At 44.3% G+C, this 18,677-nt stretch overlaps 1 protein-coding gene and 1 long non-coding RNA gene across 2 annotated transcripts; one reads left to right on the plus strand and one right to left on the minus strand.

Annotated features, from left to right (window-relative positions):
* Positions 1–6,432: 6,432 nt before the first annotated feature.
* Positions 6,433–11,919, plus strand: LOC131901187 (uncharacterized). The gene is made up of 3 exons (XR_009376426.1): positions 6,433–6,631; positions 11,321–11,425; positions 11,811–11,919. It is a non-coding gene; the product is annotated as an uncharacterized LOC131901187 (long non-coding RNA).
* Positions 11,920–15,097: 3,178 nt separating this feature from the next.
* Positions 15,098–16,736, minus strand: LOC131901181 (transmembrane anterior posterior transformation protein 1-like; the record flags this gene model as incomplete). Its single annotated transcript, XM_059252418.1, is given in 3 exon segments — positions 15,098–15,124; positions 15,256–15,939; positions 15,942–16,736. Coding segments are annotated over 3 exon segments (1,506 nt in total), but the record flags the coding sequence as incomplete, so codon positions are not given.
* Positions 16,737–18,677: the final 1,941 nt, after the last annotated feature.

Below are 18,677 nucleotides of genomic sequence, written 5' to 3' on the forward strand. Positions count from 1 at the left end.
AAGGAAGTAAGCAAGCTGTCCTCTGGGAGATCTGGGAGCTGATGGACAGGAACCAATGACCTTTTTGTTTTCTGTTTCCTCAAACTTCTGCCTTTTGTAAACAACCAGGAGGCTGTTAGGCTGTTATGTCTGAGGCCACAGGGGAAGTGATTGTAGGGAGAAGGACTGGTGGTCACTGGCTACTTCAGTCTCAATGCTCAGAGGTTCCAAGTGGAAAGTGTGGAAAAAGAAAGAGCAAAAATTATTCATAAAACTGCCTCACCTGAACCTCCTTCAGTCTACGTGAACAAGGGTAGGAGGAAATATGAATGGACTGGAAAGGCAGATGGGAAATGTGGCAGGACAGGGTGCCTGGAGACACTCAGGGGTCAGGCCTGAATTGTGATTAGCCCTATCCTGGGAGGGGGCTGTGGTCCCTGAGGGCATCTGGACTGAAGTACCAGTGGCTGCAGGTGGGGATGTCGGGACCTCTTCCCAGACTTAATGGTTTTTCAAAGCTGCTTCTTTACTAGACTGGGAGGAAAGTTCCAGCACCTAGCTGACATCTGTGGACAGATGAAAAGGGGCAAAAATTCTGCCTGAGGGAGACTTAAAAAAGAATATTTATGCATATATATATATATATATATATATATATATATATATATATATATATATATATATGCATCTTACCTGTGAAGGTCAAAGGACAACTTACCGGGGTTGGTTCTCTCCTTACATGTAGGTCCTGTGGACTGAACTCAGGTCATAAGGCTTTACTTGCTGAGCGATCTCATGATCCTAATGGTGTCTCTAAGGCAAAACTGTAGGTGCTGGCACAGTACAGAGGTGGTGTTGATGCAGGGGTATGTGGGTACCTGGTGGAAAGAAGACCCAGAGGCACCTTAAGAATAAATGTAGCCCTTGGCGGCTGCAGGGGGTTCAGCTTTGAAGGACTGAAGCATCTTCCCTTCGCCTAGGGCGTTGTTATTTCTCTCTAATTGCAGTTTAGCCAGTTAATTTCCATACCTTCAAAGCAACCTGAAAGGAGCTCCCAGCCATAAAATGCCCAGTGCAATGTACTTGATTTCTAAGGTACCACGGTTTTCCTTGTTTCCTGAGCAAGTTTTGCCTAGGCCTTTGATCCTTTGGAGACTCTCTGATAAGAGAGACAAAGGTGTGGTTAAACACAGGAAGGATTAGGGCTAGGTGCTACCCTCTGGAACCAGGCCAGGAGCTCAGCAGGACCCAGGCACAGTGGTGGATCCTCTGGAGCCAGAATTGCAGCTGTTGTGCTGCCAGATGTTAGTACTGGGAGCACAACTCAGGTTCTAGGTAAGAGCAGCCTGTGCTTTTCACTGTTGAGCCATCTGGCTCGCCCCATAAATCTCCTTGTAGAAGATAAATTAGTGCCAAGCATTGTGGCATGCACCTTTAGTCCAGCACTCAGGAAGTAGAGGCAGGAGTATCTCTATGAGCTGGAGGCCAGCTTGCCTGGTCCACAAAGCAAGTTCCGGGACAGCTGGGTTGTTACACAGAGACACCAAGAAACTTCATTTTCTACAAAGTCAGGTGGAATGATGAGAGCAGCCCCTCCAGGCTCCTGGAGCTATGAAGTTAGTAGCTCCTGTGCTCAAGGCCCAACCCAGCACTCAGGAGTTCAGGGCTGTCCTCAGCTACACAGCAACTTCATGGCTAGTCTGGGGTACATGAGACCCTGTGTCTAAAAAACGAGGGATGGTTTGGCTGGCTAACTGGCTGAGTCCATGAAGGTGCTTGCCTGTGGCTCCATCCACTAAGGGGTAAAATCCAAATAAAATGTGTGCATATCCCTTAGGGTCAGAGTCACACTTAGGTGTGAACCGTGTTTAAACCCAGGCAAGTCCATGCCCCTGACTAACCAGCTGAAACAGCCCTCATTTAGTCCTATGAGAAAATCCTAGCCAGGCTCATGGGTTCCTCTCATCCCCACCTGGGAAGAGAGAATTGTTGGTTTTGTATTGTTGTTGTTTGAGACAGGGTCTCATGTAACCCAGGCTGGCCTCAGTATCCCCATGTGGCCAAGAATGACCTTGAGCTCCTGTCCTTCCTGCCTCTACCTCCCAAGTGCCCAGATGTCAGGCATCCCACTGGGCTATAATTTCTGCAGAATCCCTAAGCCATCAGCAAACTGCAGCTCCTGGCCAGTCCTGGCCTGCACCCTGATTCTGCAAATAGTTCTTTGGGTATCTGGCTTTGCCCTCGGGCACTCTGCCCCGAGCTCCCATCATAACACTTGAACCAGGTCCTTACTGACATAGACCCCTAGATGGTCAGTCTTTACTGTCAACCTGACACAATCTAGAATCACTTGGGAAGTGAAAGATTGTCTGGGTCAGGCTGGTCTGTGGGTGTGTCTGGGAGGGTTGTCTTGATTGTCCTGTGGGAGGCCTGGCAGCCCCTTCCTTGATCTCAGAGTCCCTGCCCCATGGATCACCACCCCATGTGATCCCTACATTTGCCCCTAGGTGCTGGCCTTCCTTCCCTCAGGAGGCTTCCCTCCCTTGGCTTATACAGAAACCTGTTATGGGAACAGTCAGGGGTCAGACCACCTTCCCTTTGATGTGCTTTCTTAGAGGTCAGAGGGGGATGCAGGAGTTTTAACACTGGGTGTACAGCATTAGCAGATTTTGTTAAATGGGACAGCCACATGCATCAGACATAGGAAACTAATGCATGTCTGCTGGACCACCTTCAACACTGAATCATCTTGAAGGGACTGTGCTTCTGTGTGCTATGGAGGTGCCAGCAACTGACTTCTTACGGCATTCTCAGGGCATGCTTGCTTTCTACACAAAATACTGTCGACCTAAGGAGTCCAAATTTCTACACTGGTGTAAGTCTTCAAAGCTTACAAAGAGCAACAGCAACAGCACAAGCAAAGGTGGGTGCCAGGCTGCCAGGTACCACAGATAAAGCAAGAAGGAGCACAGAGGGTGTGGTGTTGTGGTTCATACCCTTCTCATTCACCACTGGGCCAGGGGATCCTCTGTAGGAAATCAGGAGGCAGCAGGATGGAAAAGGAAAACTAAAACACTCTCCTTGCAGAAAACACCCAAGCCTATTCAGACTAGAGTGAAGAAGATTGCCAAGTATGCGGGTCAGCCTGTGTATCCAACTAAAATGGATTTCTAGGCAGATATCCGAGCCAGTGAGCTGCAGACTCCAAGCCTGTATAGGTGGTACCAGCCAGGCCCTCAAGGGCGTGCAGAGAATCAGCTGTGAAGAACAGAGTGCAAGCTCTACTTCTTGCCTGTCTGACAGCTGGGCTTGGTAGTTAAGAGCACTTGCTGCTCTTATGGAAGATCTGGTTTCAACTCCCAGCATCCACATGGTAACTCCAGCTCCAGGGGATGCAATGCACTCTTCTGACCACCAAAGGCAGCAAGACTGCACATGATGCACAGACATACATGCAGGTGAAACATTCATGTACAGAAAACAAAGAAATCATAAAAAGAAGCAAAGAAAGAAAGAGGAAAAATGTCACCATGAGGCTATCTCAACAAAATGAAGGGTTGGCTGGAAGAGAGCTTGCCTTGCATGTGTGAGCCCTTTCATTCACTTTAGCACGAAAAGCTAAAAACAAAAGTTAGGCCAGTAAGATGATTCAGTGGGTAAAGGTGCTTGCCACCAAACCTAACACCCTGAGTTTTATCTGCAGGGCCCATGTGGTGGAGGGTGAGAACGAATACCCACAAGTTGTCCTCTGACAGCTATATGGACATGTGGCATGAACCCTGCCCCTAATGCAAAAAAAATGTAAAAAGTCATTTTTAAAAAGTGACCTCAAAACTCATTTGCACAATCGATGCTAATTAAAATGTTCCAGCCATGTATTGGTGGCACATGTCTTTAATCTTAGCCCTCAGGAGGCAGAGGCAGGCAGGGAGATTTCTGAGTTTGAGGCCAGCCTGGTTTACAGAGCAAGTTCAGGACAGTCAGAGCTACACAGAGATACCCTGTCTTCAAAAAAACCCAACCAAACCAAAATTAAAAATAAGTGTTTCAAAAGCACATCCTTAACAATTTCAGAGTGAAAAGGCAATGTTTTGAAACCAGATATCACCCCTAAATGTCATACATGAAACTGTGTGGGGAAACCCTTGAGGAGCCATCTGGTAAATCGGGACATGGTGTTCAGGGACTTGATGACCCTCAGCACCAGCACACCCTTGACACTGATTCAGGATTCCACAAAGTCAAACACCAGGCAGGTTCTGTGTTCTCACCTGGAATATGAAAGGCCTGGATTCCATCTTCACCATGACACAGGCCTGTGCACACACATGACCAACATGTGGTGTTGGATGTGGTAGCCCAAGCCTTTAATCCCAGCCTTCAGTTGGCAGAAGCAGGTGGATCTCTGTGAGTTCCAGGCCTGTAAGGGCTATGTAGAGACCCTGTATGGAAGAAAAAAAATCCTAATGGAATATTGATCTTTTGAAAGCAAATCTAGAAATTCTACTAATCAAGACACAAGAACTTCTTGCTGCAGCTGCTGGCAACTAGCTATTAAAAAACCCTCAGACTCAGTAGTGAGAAAATGTTTAACTTAGAAAATGTTTGAACAGAAATGTCAGCAATGATATGAGAATTTTATGACCAACAAGTGGGCTGTGGAGACACTGGGAGGGTCTTAGCAGTTGCTCTGAAAGCCTGAGGACCTGAGTTTGAATCCTCAGGAACTACATAAAAACAAGTCCTGGAATGCAATGGGAGCCTCTAACCCCAGGAAGGGGTGAGGGACACCCAAGGAACCTGAGAACTGGTAGTTCTTGAGAGCCTGTTACAAAAGAAAGATACGTGATATTTCACTGTTACCCACATTTGCACTTATGGTTGTTCAAACTGGCCTGGTCACACCTGTGTCACAGACACAATACACACAATACACACACACACACACACACACACACACACACACACACACGAAATAAGACAAGCAACAGGTATAGGGCAATGACTACAATGAACTGATGTGGAGAGACCTGCTGCTCCCCTTCACCTGCACCCCACTTCCCAGCTCTGCTTCATAGAAGCACTATAAGGTCTCTGCATTTGTGGCCTGTTCTCCTTTGGTCCTTGTCTGCCCTTCAGATGCTCTGCTGAACCTTCTGATCACAACAGGGCCCCACCATGGCCCTACTCCAGAACCCAGCAGCCACCAGCAACTTCAGGTCCATGTGTGCAGCAGTAAATTTGCTGCCTTAATCTTAAATGCCCTTTTTTATCCTGTCTCAGTTAAGTTGTTGGTGTGAAAAATGAGCAGTTGGGTTCCAGAGGGTGCTGGGGATCAGTTCCCCTGTGGTTTTTCCTGTTTGGAAAACAAGTGTCTGGCTTGCCTCCAGATACAGAGTAACCATTCCTTGACCCCTGCTGTTAGAGGGGTGTATAAGCCCATGTTGGTACTAATAAAGTGAGCTGCTTCCCTGACAAAACTGGGTGTCTATAGTGCTGTTTAACCTCGGTGTCCCTCGCCAGATTTCGTGCTCCAGCTGCCTAGGCCGCAGCAGGTCCAGGACTCAGGACTCCTTCCCCCTTAAATGGTCACTCCAGGCTGACACAGGCTGGCCTGCTGCTGGGTCCTTAGGCCCTCAGTGTCTCTGAGTACCCCGGGTCTTGCCCCTCACTGCAAAGGAGCAGCTGCTGCCTTCCTTGCCCTGCCTCTTCAGCCATGGCATCCCCACTGGAGCAGCCTGGGTATCACTGGGTTTGTGGTGTGCCATGTGGCTTACCTCCCCAGGACTGGGGATGTCTGCATGCTTGGCTTGTGTCTGCAGCTGGACATGGAGGCAACACCTGACTGCACTGGCCAGGATGGCCTTACACCCTTGGTCTCAGGAGATTCTCCTGCCTCCCAAGTGCTTAAATGACAGGTGTGTGCCACCATGCTGGTTAGAAAGTAGGTTTGATCAAAGACAGGGATCTGAGGTCCTGGTACTTCCAATGAAAGGACCAAGCAGATGCCATAACTGGCTGTTCAGTCTTCTCTCAGAGATCAGGCCTCAATTTCAGTTTCCTGAGACTTGAGCAAGCAGTTTCTGGGAGGGCCATGAACAAAAGACATAGTCCTTGCAGTAGCTCCCTTTCTGCACATACTCTGACTGCTCAAAGTTCAGCCAGATGTTTACTTTCTGGGGCCCCTCACCAACTTAGAGTTATGTGCAGTACATGCTTGGCCAGCCAGCCCCCATGGTGGCTCAAGGACAAAGCCTGGGACTTGTGCTGGACTGCCCCCAAAGCAATAAATTGTAACCACCAACCAGTAAAAGAGAACAGAGATAGAAATAAACCAATCCAAGTTACACCTGTGCAAAACTCCCCCAACCCCCCTGAAGGGCTTGTGGATTTTGCCTTTAAAAAGCTAGCCACACAAAGAAAAAGCAAGTTCCTCCTGGCCTCACGACTACGAGTGAGTGCTTTGGATCGAGCTTCCCTGTCTGCGGCTTGTAAACAAACAGAAATAAACCATGCTGTTGCATTCTGAACCTAAGGTTTGTGGTGAAGTCTTTGGGGTCCCTATCTGGGCATAACATTTGGTGCGTTGGCCGGGAACCCCAGAGACCCCACCAGGACCCTCAAGTGTCCAGAGGTTTATTGACATCTACCGGTAAGAGCGCTCTCTGTCTTGTCTGTGTCTGTCATGTTACTGTTGTTTTGTACCGGTCGATCGATTTGTACTTTGCAGGCTCGATTTGTACTTTGCAGGCTCTCACTGGGACAGACGTGTCCGGACAGTGATCCTGGGAGGGAAAGAGAGACGTCTCATTCCCTGATTTGGGCAAGAGACCTCTTGGTCTCGAGCCATTTGAGGCCACCTCAGAGGTGACCATTTGGTTTAGGAGCATCTTTGGGTATCTTCCCCCAAGGTGGTGGGAGGAAGTGCCACTTTGTATTTTGTCCTGGGAATTTGTCAGAGCCATTTTGTGGGTTTTTTTTTTGTATGTTTTGTTGTGATCATTGTTACTTTACTCTCTCCTTCTCTTCCAAGAAAAAAAAAAAGGTGCATGTCTGACTGACAGGGATGTGGAAGCCTCTGATGTCTGTTTGATCAAGGACAGAGATCCTCGAGTCTGGATTGTTTTTGGTGTGATTGAGCCTGGAGGGTCACTTCCCCCAGAGCACATCAGGTTGTCATTGTTCTTGGAGCTTTGTTGGTTGTCTTGTTGGGGCAAAGTTTTTCGTGTGCCCTTGGTCTTGTGTGTAATGTGTTAATTGTTCTCATCGTTGACTTGATTGTGAAGGACGCTATGGGACAGTTCCTTTCTTCTCCACTATACCTTTGCCTAGCCCACTGAAAGGATGTGGGAGCCACAATAGAGGGAACTGGGTCCCCCACCCCCACTCCCCGACTGAACTGAGATAAACAGGTAGCTCCTGCCAGGTGGGGCTTGCATTCTGCAAGAGCTTGCTGGCTGTGAATGAGGCCATCGTCTCAGTGCTGATGTGCCAGTACTTGGATTGTCTGTGTAAATGTTATTTGTTTCTGTCTACTAACCTCCCTTACTTTCCTAGAGGAAGAGGAGGAGAGAGAGGCATAACAAAGGCCACCTCCCTCCCTCCGTAGCTCTCTTGCTATCAGGACTGCAGCCAGCTGGCTGCTCTTAGGAGGGTGGGGGTGCATGCTCTCAGTACAGGCGAGCAAAGATGGGAGCTTTGGACAGGGCAATGGGGTCTGCCTGCAATTGACAAAAACTGTGTGAACACTGAGCAGAGAATCTGACTTTAGTCAGAGGAGTTAACAAAACCTTTTTTTTAGGAACACTGGCAGTCAAGGACATGCTCTATGCCCACTGCTCCCCCTCCCTCCCTTTACTGTGATAACTTCAAGGTCTCTTCTGCTGGCCAGCAGCTTCTCTTGTTAACCCTTCTCTGTCCTGGTATTGCTTAAAAAGAAATGTTAAATTACTAGTTCAAGATACTGGGAAAATTATGCTTTTGTTTCCACAGGAAAAATAAAAATTTACATGGTGTGAAACCTCAATAACTCCCCTTCTTCTATCCCCTACAGACAAAGAGGAGCCTAAACCAGGATTCCTAAGTGTAGATAAGAAGTTAGACCCCTTTTTCCCAGGTGGCTTTATCAGCTACAGAAACTTAGAAAAACACAGAGTCAGAATATATGGCCATCTGGCAGAGGCTAAGTGGTCATAAAACATCCCAAACTTCTCGAACCCCGGAGACAGCTCGTAAAACTCCTAGACAGGGTTGTTTAACTAGCCTCACAAAGAAAGGGTGCGCTCCTTCCAATCTCCCTGCTGTGCGTGAGAGATTTGGAACAAGCCCCCTGCCGCGGCTTGTAAACTTTGACTTCATCTGAAGTCAACCTTCATCATAAACCTTGCTTTTTGCATTCTGTACCTAAGTCTCCCAATGGCTTCTTTGGGGGCGAACTGGGCATAACAATGGGTTTTGGTCATTTAAGTTCAGTGGGTTACAAATACTTGCCATCATTTAAGAGAATTGGTTTCAAATTATTGTTGGTTAAGATAAAATATAATATTTTTATAAAAATACAAAGGTTTGAGATATGAAGATAAAAGTTTAAATAAATGATTTTTTTGGTTTGAGAAAGCAGTTTAAGATATAAAAGTTTAAAGGCTTAAGCGTGTCATGAGGATTTAAATATATGATATTTTGGGTCTAAATAAATAGTTTGAGATATAAAAATATAGAACTTTAAAGTTTAACTTTAAAGTTTAAATAAATTATAAGATTTAAATAAAGTTTATACAGGATATAAGATATGTAAGTTTGTAAAAATTCTCTTGTTAGATCTGTGTTAAGAAATATCTAGGTGTTTGCTAAGTTAAATATATGCTAATGGTAGCCCTGTATAAGTTTGTAAAATAGATCTATAGAGTTCCTTTAAGAATATAAGCTTGCAAGAAGAATCTAAGGTAGTCCTAAGACATGTAGTAATAAGCTTGTAAGAAGTAAAGATGCTAGTTGTAAATGTAAGTTTAAATAAGAAATAAGATGGAATGAACATAAGAAATATGATAAATATATAAGAAATAATAAGAAATATATTTGCTAAAGTAGTTCTATAGTTTCCTTAAGGAATATAAATAAATAAATGTTAATATGTTATATATGAGTTTGTAAAATGTTGAATATGAGTCTAAATGCTTTGCAAGGCAAAAAAAAGTTATATGTGAGTTTGTAAAATGTAAATGTTAAATGTGAATCTATTCTTAATGTATATGGTTGAAAGAACCTGAGACACGGAAGGAAGTGTCCTAGTAGACTGCAAAGTAGTCAGTCAGAGTAATTTTCAAAAGTTCCAGAAGCCGCTAAGAAGCTAAGAATGGCGGACGCCAGAACCAGCACAAGGCATCCGCAGCTGAGATCCGTGGAAAATTGACACAACACAGAAAAACCTGAGCTAACATCAAAAATGGTGCGGTTTAGAATACTACTGTACCTAAAAAGGTCTCTGGCTTAAGAATAAATTCAGAGACGCTTGTTTGAACAAAAATTGTTAACTGCAAAAAGTTTTGGTTGAAAAACATCTCTTCATATTTTGAAGTGAGAGCCTAATACCAGAATTTATTTCTTGTTTGAACTTTTTGAACTTAAAATGAGATAAAACTACAGAAAGATTTTGGTTCTGGATTTCTTCATATTTGGAAGGCTAGTACCAGAATTTATCATTTGAATTTAGGACTTAATGAACTGAACAATAGATTTCATTGCAATGGGACAATTTTGAGTTTACTTACAGTAATGACCCAGAAACTGTTTTCTGGGACTGGTTTTGTTACAAATGGAACTGTTTAAATGGAAAAGTTTGGGTTCCTCTAACTAGGTTTGAGATTTTGTTTAAAAAATTATAAAGAAAAGGAGGAGTTATGAGATTGAATTATGTTTGCAGAAACCTATTGATATTAATGCACCCTGGTTTTGTGGAGTTAAGGAAATATTTAAGTTTGATGTGAATACATTGAAGTTTTTCCTATGTTCTGTTAGCAAGAAAATTCAAATGATTGAGTTAAAGTTGTAAGACGGAGAAAATTATTAACTATATTTAGCACCATATATGCTAATTCAAATGGTTCTGTTAAGAGTTTGCTTTGAGTTGTAAGATTGAGAGAATTGTGACTATGTATAGCAATATTTATGTTAACCTGTTAATGGTAATGATGAAGCTAAGGTATTCTTTAAGTTTATAGTCACCTTAAGAGTTTTTGGTTTAGAAAGGGCTTGAGGCAGCTAAGACTGCTGTAGTCACCTTAGACCTAATTCAAAAGAGAAATGCCATCTTTATCATCATCTACTCCCATACTGGGAGGTGTAACAGCTATGGAGATTGCTGTAAGCCATTAATAGGTTTTTTTTATATATTAAGAAAGGGGGACCTGTGGGAGCCCGTTCTCGGGTTCCTCGTGGCTTTACCCAGCAGGTCCACATAGAGGATGATTAGACCACGGGCCTAAGTGCAGGTGTCTGGGATGGTCTGCACTTGGCTGTGCTGGAGGAGGAGGTCTTTTGCTCCACCCCTTGGCTTCTCTATAAAAACTCTGGGGAACTGTGGGGGTGGTTGGGTAAACGCCTCACAGTTATTAGAATACGTAAAAGCAAGATATAAGGGTCTGAGGATAAAAAAGGCTTAAATAATGATTTAAAACAAATGACTTGAGATATATAAAAAAAAAAGAAACATGTTTCAGATTTCTTTGTCTTGCTATTCTGCTGTTACATTGAGACTCCAAAGGGTCATAGTTGTAAAAATGTCTGTCTACTCTACAGGTATGAATGAAAAATGTGGCCACATGTATGTTTGGTTTTGAATGTCTGAGTTTGCATGTCCTTTGTGTTAAGGAATACAAGTTAATACTAGTCATCTGGCTATTCAGATACTAGTTTAAAGCATAAACTGTTCTATTTTAATTAAAAAAAAAACTAAGAGGTATATTTGACTAATATATCTATAGGAGAACAAATTGGCCTGGTTATTGTTACCAAACTTAGAGATATTTTCAAGATTAGGCCTAGATTTGTTTGGCTTAGATACATTTAATAGATAATGGTCCTCAAACCTATCAAAGATCTGATAAATATGGCATTTACATTATTTGATAAAAAGCTTACTATAGCAAACAGAGACTCCGAGCTCCCCAGCTCCTAGCAATGACTCCCAAGGTCTCCAAAGAAGATATGGAACAATGACAAGAAGATGCCACCTGAATTGTGGACAACACCAACCACTGGGCAAGACGCTCTGACTCAACACCTGCTGCCAGGGATCTGGCATATGAGACACTGACAAGATAAGGTCAGTCTTTATCCTCCACAGGGAGAATTTCACATTATGGGCCCAGCAGCCAAGACTGATGCTGTCCTGACACCTGTCCTGCCAACACTATGAAGACTATAGGAGCCTGGGATGATGGCAGTCTGGGTAATGAATAGTCTCTGTTGTTTTTTAAATAGACTTAAAAGTCTGCACTCAGGTAAAGTTTATCCTTCTCAGATCTTTGATGACATTGATGACTGGACTAGCTATAGCTTTCTCAGCTTAGTAATTGATTGATCAATGGATTAATTAATTAAATCTAATAAGTCTCTTTAAAAAAGATAAACAGGTTCTAAATATAGACTTACAGATGCTTTTCATTGGGCCAAGGAAATTTCAGTCTAATCTATACTTGGTTCTCTAGATAGAAAAGACACTATGGATTTCAGGGCAAATTGATAATACTACAATTACTAAGACTATGGGTCTAAAAGTTCCAAATAAGTTCGTAAGTTTTAACTCCTGTTCCTAGTTTATATCTATCTCATAGGTTTCCACTTGGCTGACAGATACATCCAAGCATCATTTGCTGGTGACAACCTACTGCAAATGACTATGAGCCCTGAACTTGCTGAAAGCTGATGTGGACCAATTCAGCCGATATGCATACCATCTCTTCAGCTGGTCAATTAAAACATTCCCTCTTGTCTTTGTCTAACATTCTGGCTTTCCAGGGTCTTGACAACAACGTCCCAATGTCAGCAGGAAGTAATTACAGAAGAGAAACCATCGCCCTTTTTCCCCCCACCCTGGAATGTTAGATCAAAAGGGAATTTCTTGTCATAGGGAACCTGAGATAAAGTTCCAAGTTCCTTGAGGATAAGGAACTCTCTCAGCCATCATAAGGCTTTTGGCCCTGTGCCTCTGCTAATTACTGTTGGCTCTTATATCACTGATGTCTTAACTAAATGATGATTCATGTCTGGGTACCACTAAACTGAGGATGCTAGAATTCCAATATCCACCTCTGAACCCATGACACACTTGCAGATGGCAAAAACTGAATAGGGGAAGCTTGCTTTGCCATTGATAATGGAAAAACTCTTATGTTCTGGTCCAATTAGTCTCCGATATGAAATTCTTTGAGCAGAGAGGCAGATACACTCGAGAACCTGTGTCTATGACTATTGTCCTCTTGTTAGGTATTGGGGGCATCGCTGCAGGAATTGGTATAGAAATTACTGCCCTCGTGCAGAGCAACCATCTTATGCAGTTACAAATAGCTATGACTACTGACCTAGAGGCCATAGAAAGATCCATTTCTGCTCTGGAGAAATCTTTAACCTCACTCTCTGAGGTTGTATTACAAAACATAAGTGGTCTGGATTTACTATTTTTAAAGGAGGGGGGATTAAGTGCAGCCTTGAAGGAAGAATGCTGCTTTTATGCCGACCATACTGGTATTGTCAGGGAATCGATGGAAAAATTAAGGGAAAGGCTGGCTCAAAGAAAAAGGGAGTTTGAAGATCAGCATGGGTGGTTTGAAAATTGGCTGCAAGGGTCCCCCTGGCTCTCCACCTTGCTACCTACCATTCTAGCCCCCTTAATTGTTTTTCTCCTTCTCATTACCTTTGGTCCCTGGGTCTTTCAGCGGTTGACTCGGTTTATCAAAAATCAGATTGATTCGGCCTTACCACGACACGTCTCGATTCATTATCACAGAGTAGATTCCGAGGAGGCCGGCCAGGAGCCCCATCAAGGACTCAGATTCAGTGTCCCAAGGCCCTAGCGTCCCCACGGACCTACTAGAGGGTACTCAATGATGGGAATAGTACAGGGCCTACGCCGGAGACAACAGCATACAGAGGTCGTCCGAGCGTGAGAAGCTCCCTGTGTAGCCTAAGACAGGGACTCTCTCGGACCCTAGCCACCCCGATCACAATGGACTTGGTCCATTTTTGAGAAAAGAGGGGGAACTGTTGGGGACCGACTCCGGACAGCTGTGTCCTGAACTTTGTCAAGCCTTGACAGGAGGTTCCTGGCCTAACTGCAGGATATACAATTAGATAAACTTTCTGGAGCCTGTCGGCCAGCTGCAGGGGACCTGGGACCAAAGCGACCTCACCCTCCCTTAGGAATTTTCCATTCTTCTCTCCATGCTTCCCTTGCTCCTCCTCCCTGCCTGAAGCCCTGCTTATAAGCCTCAACACCCAGTCAATAAACGAGACCTTGATGCAACTCAGACTGACTTTGTCTTCCTTTATGCGCCTGGTCTCCTTTCTCTCTCGCCCCCATTGATCTTTCAGGAGGTGCCTCCTCGGGTCTCATCAAATAACCTGGCCCATGGGACGGGTCAAAAATTTATGAACTTAGTTGGAATTTTGAAGCTCACAGCCTTAGTAATTAGGAAGGGGAGGAGTTTGAAAACTCAAGGTGTACTGTTGTACTTATCTGGAGTCCTTCTGACCTCTGTGAAGTGGATCCAATGGCTTCTTGTGATCCTCAGTGCCTTATGTGAATTCTTATTTTGTAAAAGGACACAAAAGTTTGAAATATATTAGTATTATCAATCAGTAGGGAAATCCATATTGTAGAAAAAGCAGGCAAATGGTATTGTAAACAGCAGCAGTAGATATGAATCTTTGAGACCAAAAAAAACTATAGTTTTGGGTTAAAAATAAATATATGTTTTCCTTCTGTCCAGAGAGCCAGCTATAAATTAGATTTAAATGTCTTTGGCCTGATAAAAAAGCATCTGTAAGTCTATATTCATAAGATAACCAAAAGATATCTAAAATCTTACGCTTATGATTCGAACAATAAGCAATCATTGCTCTATTAGCTTCTCAGATTTCTATTAATGTTAAATTTCTGAACTTTTGAAATTTTAAACAAACAAAACCCACCAATTCCATGACCACTACACCAGCTCTCTGCCTCTCAGGCTGTCCAGCTGTGCCCCCATCAGACCACCCTCCTTGCTTCCTGGTCCTTCCTTTCACTGTACCACCCTGGCATGTCTCCAAGACAGCCCTACCCACCCTGCCCCCTGCCCCAGGAGACACTCCTCATCCACTCAGGAGCTGCTTTCCAGGGCTCCCTCTATGTGTCCTCACCTCCTGGACTGCCCTGGCTATGGCTATCCTTAATATACCCAGGAGAGGCTAATGGTCAAGGCTGGTGCTACTTTGTTTACTTCCTGGATGTGAGGCTGAGCATCTCCCAGGCTTCCCAAGAGAGCAGGTGCCCTGAAGTGGTCTGAGGATTCTCCATGGAGTGTGTGACAGCGAACTTCTGGTGACCTGCAGCTGCTGACACCAAAACCTCACACCACAGCCACAGGCTGCCAGAGCCTGACCCTGACCCACAGAACCATGCTGTAAGGACTATAAGGACTTGTCCATCTTCAGTGTTGGGAATTCATGACACAGTAACAGCAGAACACCCCTGGCCCATGGTGGAGGTTCTGTGGGGCCCTCAGACCCATGCTATGCTATAAGACCTGGACAGCTCCTGTCCTCACCCCTGGAGCTTTGGACAATAGGTGTGGGATGACTCATCCCTAACAGGCTTGAGGGCCAGAGGGCCCAAACAAGTAAAAAAGATACTTTCTGATAGCCAGCCTGGGTCTGCCTGATGGTCTTAGCAACAGCAGCTGAAACATGATCTGGAGATGACCTAGACCAATGAGAGGCAGCCATGTCACACCAGCTGATGCATAGTCATCAGACCTTCCCTCAGGGTGGGTTAGAGGGTATATAAGGCTTGCCTCTTCCTGAGTAAACTGAACTTGTTGTTTCAACATTCTCCCAGAGTCTCTGTGGTTTGAGTCTGTGCCTACTTGGCCACTTTGCCTACTTGGCCCTGTAGATGTAACCAACCTTCTTATTAAATAAGAAACACAGAACCAATGCAAAGAAGAAAGCCAAGAGGTCAGAGCTAAGAGCTAAAACCTTACCCTTCCTCCTGCAGTGGTCCTACCTCTCCAAACTCACTACCCCTGTGTTAATGTCTTTCTCATCGCCATCTGGGGTTGTCAGAAACTGATCAGAATTGCTGGTCACAAGTAAGGGTATGACGTTTTCTTTCTGATGAACAGGCTGGCTGGTGATGGAAGTGGACAGGTTTTCTTCCGTGGAAAGGCCTTGAGAGGACTTGCACTTGCTCTGGGATTTACTGGAGGATATCCCGGGAGTGCTAGCCAGGGGAGGATTAAATAGCTTCTCTTCCATTTTGGCTTCCTTCACATATTGACATGACTTCCCCAACAGCACAATGCTATTAAGTATTTTCAGGGAGATCAACCCAAAATAGAAGAGTATGACACAGGCATAGGACAGGATTCCTTGCACTTTAATTGAGCTTGTTACAACTCTGATGAGTAAGACAGCTAGCGGGAGAGGAATAAATCCCATTCTTCATGCTACCGAGTCACTGTAGTCTGTATACGCATTTTTCTGTCGGCTGCTGACAAGGTCAAATGCAAGGCTGGCTCTATACTCACTGTAGACATCTGCAGTGATGTCATTGAATTTGGTGATAAAGGCGTGCTTTACAATATCCACAGCAATTTCTGATGTAATCACCATACAGACATCAGGAAACAACACCCAGAGATGATCTGGATTCCAAGAAAACTGTTCCATGTTTCTTAAGCACACTATTAGCAAAAGCACATAATATTTGTGAATCGTTCCTTAATATCACTATTTGACATCTGAAAGAGATTGTTCTTTTCAAACTTCTTGAAAACACTTCCTTTAATTTCAACAAAATTGTTGGACATCATGATGGTAAGCAGTGACTTGTTGTGAGAGTTAAAAGCCACATTGAGAGTCGTTGCTTGAACCATTATGAGAATTGCATGTAGAAAGACATAGAGAACAGCCATGAAAAAGTGAGGAATGACTCCGATGTGTGCTCTTTTTCTTTCTTTAGGCTCGGTGGCTGTCCAGTAGAGAGCATCTAAGATATCTTGTCCAAATGAAGAGAACAGACGATCGGCTACCTCTAGCATGTTGTAGATGATATAGAGCTTGATGACAGACTGCCCTCTTATCAGGTGGTACATCATGGAGTAGTCAACATAGTGCATCATAAAATAGCAGATTATCAAAATGACACCCTTCAAAATGTCACACACCTGTGCAGGCTGAAGCAAATGTTTGTCCCGTAGGCCATAGCAAGGCAGAGTGAAGAGCCTGAACAGCGCCAGGAAGACTCTTAAAGGAAGCAGGGTGAACACATACAGAAAGGCATCGAGGCACTGGAAGATTCCAAAAAATATGAGCTTTTCCAATTCTCTTGGTATTTGCATACAAGTGTACACTCTTTCTCTTCGCTCTGTATACTTGGCCTCGTTATGTTCGAGGAAGTACCCTCTTGTTAGTTCAGCACTGAGGAACCTCAATAATGAAAGTTCTGCTCGGCCACGGCGCTTTTCCCGCCGGCGGTCGCTCTCATAGAAGCCCAGCGGGGGGGGGGGGGGGGGGGGGAGTGCTGTGGGATGTTCTGTATGGCAAATGTGTTGCTAATAGGTCAATAAATAAAACACTGATTGGCCATTGGCTAGGCAGGAAGTGTAGGCGGGACAAGGAGGAGAATAAAGCTGGGAAGTGGAAGGCTGAGAAAGAGAGACACTGCCAGCCGCCATGATGAAAAACAGCATGGGAAGATACCGGTAAGCCATGAGCCATGTGGCAAGGTATAGATTAATGGAAATGGATTAATTTAAGCTGTAAGAACAGTTAGCAAGAAGCCTGCCATGGCCACACAGTTTGCAACCAATGTAAGTCTCTGTGTTTACTTGGTCGGGTCTGAGCGGCTGTGGGACTGACAGGTGAGAGAGATTTGTCCTGACTGTGGGCCAGGCAGAAAAACTCTAGCTACAAATGGCGTCCAACGTGGTGGCAAGAGTTTCCACCTAAAAACTGAGAAAAAAGATTCTAAAACAGAGCTAAAAACAGCTTCCTAATTGTCTCTCTCAAATGAGCGGCAGCTGCCGGTTTGAGCTACTTGTGGGTTCCTAGCTCGACCTGCAGAATGGCGGGAATGAGGCCTCTGCAAGTGGCACATTAAGCTGCACGGTGGATTTAGCCTTTACTAGTACAAAACAAAAAAAAGGTTTCCGGACTACATGCTGCTTGGATAAAAGCATAGACCCACGATAGCTCCCAGAGCTCGTGGTAAACCACCGCCATGCTGGGAAGCTGTGGTGGGCAGAGCCAGCAGCCACAGCTGCTGCAGTTTAAAGCAATAGATTCACAATAAGACAGATTCAGATGTAATAGTTTACAATGTGTGTAAAATATACGTAGGCTTGAAAGAGACAAAAAAGGTGATATATAAAGTTATATAAACAAATACATAGTTTTAAAAAATAAAGTCTTTAAAGAGACAGTAAAATTAATATAAAAAATAAGCCACGTAAAGATGAGTATTACACAGAGAATCTGGATTGTGTTGTCTTTGGGATTTTTAACTGCAGAAAAACATTTGATTGTAAAAGCTGTTGAGTTATGCCAAAATGTATATTTTAAAGATACCTTGACTTCAAAATTTGGATATAAGCATATGTTGCTTTGGAAAAGAGTCTCTGCTTTTGTTTCAACAGAAAGCCAAAGGCTATGGATTTGTTCCAGATTAAGATACATCAGGTTTGACCAGCCAAGACCACCTGAAAGGTCTCCGATGACACCATGGCCCAGATGATCCAACATCCAGAATGGTTTGAAGGCAACTGGCTCAGACAATACAGCCTCATGGACTATTCCATAATTCTAAAATTTTCTTTGTATCCCCATAAGATACAGCGCCCCCCTCCAGCAGGAAGTAGTAAGAGACGCTACACCCAAATTCCCAAATTATATGTAATTTTACTTTGTTAAAGTTAAAACCTTCCTTTTGGAAAAAAAAAAGGGGGGGAAGTGCTGTGGGATGTTCTGTATGGCAAATGTGTTGCTAATAGGTCAATAAATAAAACACTGATTGGCCATTGGCTAGGCAGGAAGTGTAGGCGGGACAAGGAGGAGAATAAAGCTGGGAAGTGGAAGGCTGAGTCAGAGAGACACTGCCAGCTGCCACGATGACAAACAGCATGGGAAGATACCGGTAAGCCATGAGCCATGTGGCAAGGTATAGATTAATGGAAATGGATTAATTTAAGCTGTAAGAACAGTTAGCAAGAAGCCTGCCATGGCCATACAGTTTGCAACCAATATAAGTCTCTGTGTTTACTTGGTCGGGTCTGAGCGGCTGTGGGACTGACAGGTGAGAGAGATTTGTCCTGACTGTGGGCCAGGCAGAAAAACTCTACCTACATGGCCCCCACCCCCAAAGGGAACAAGAGCAAAGGATGTTCAGACCTTGTAGAAGAAGTGGGGGTTGTTATGAGAAATCTAAGAGTCTACTTAAAGGG

The sequence above is a fragment of the Peromyscus eremicus genome, unplaced genomic scaffold, assembly GCF_949786415.1.
Source record: "Peromyscus eremicus unplaced genomic scaffold, PerEre_H2_v1 PerEre#2#unplaced_46, whole genome shotgun sequence".
Lineage (NCBI taxonomy): Eukaryota > Metazoa > Chordata > Mammalia > Rodentia > Cricetidae > Peromyscus > Peromyscus eremicus.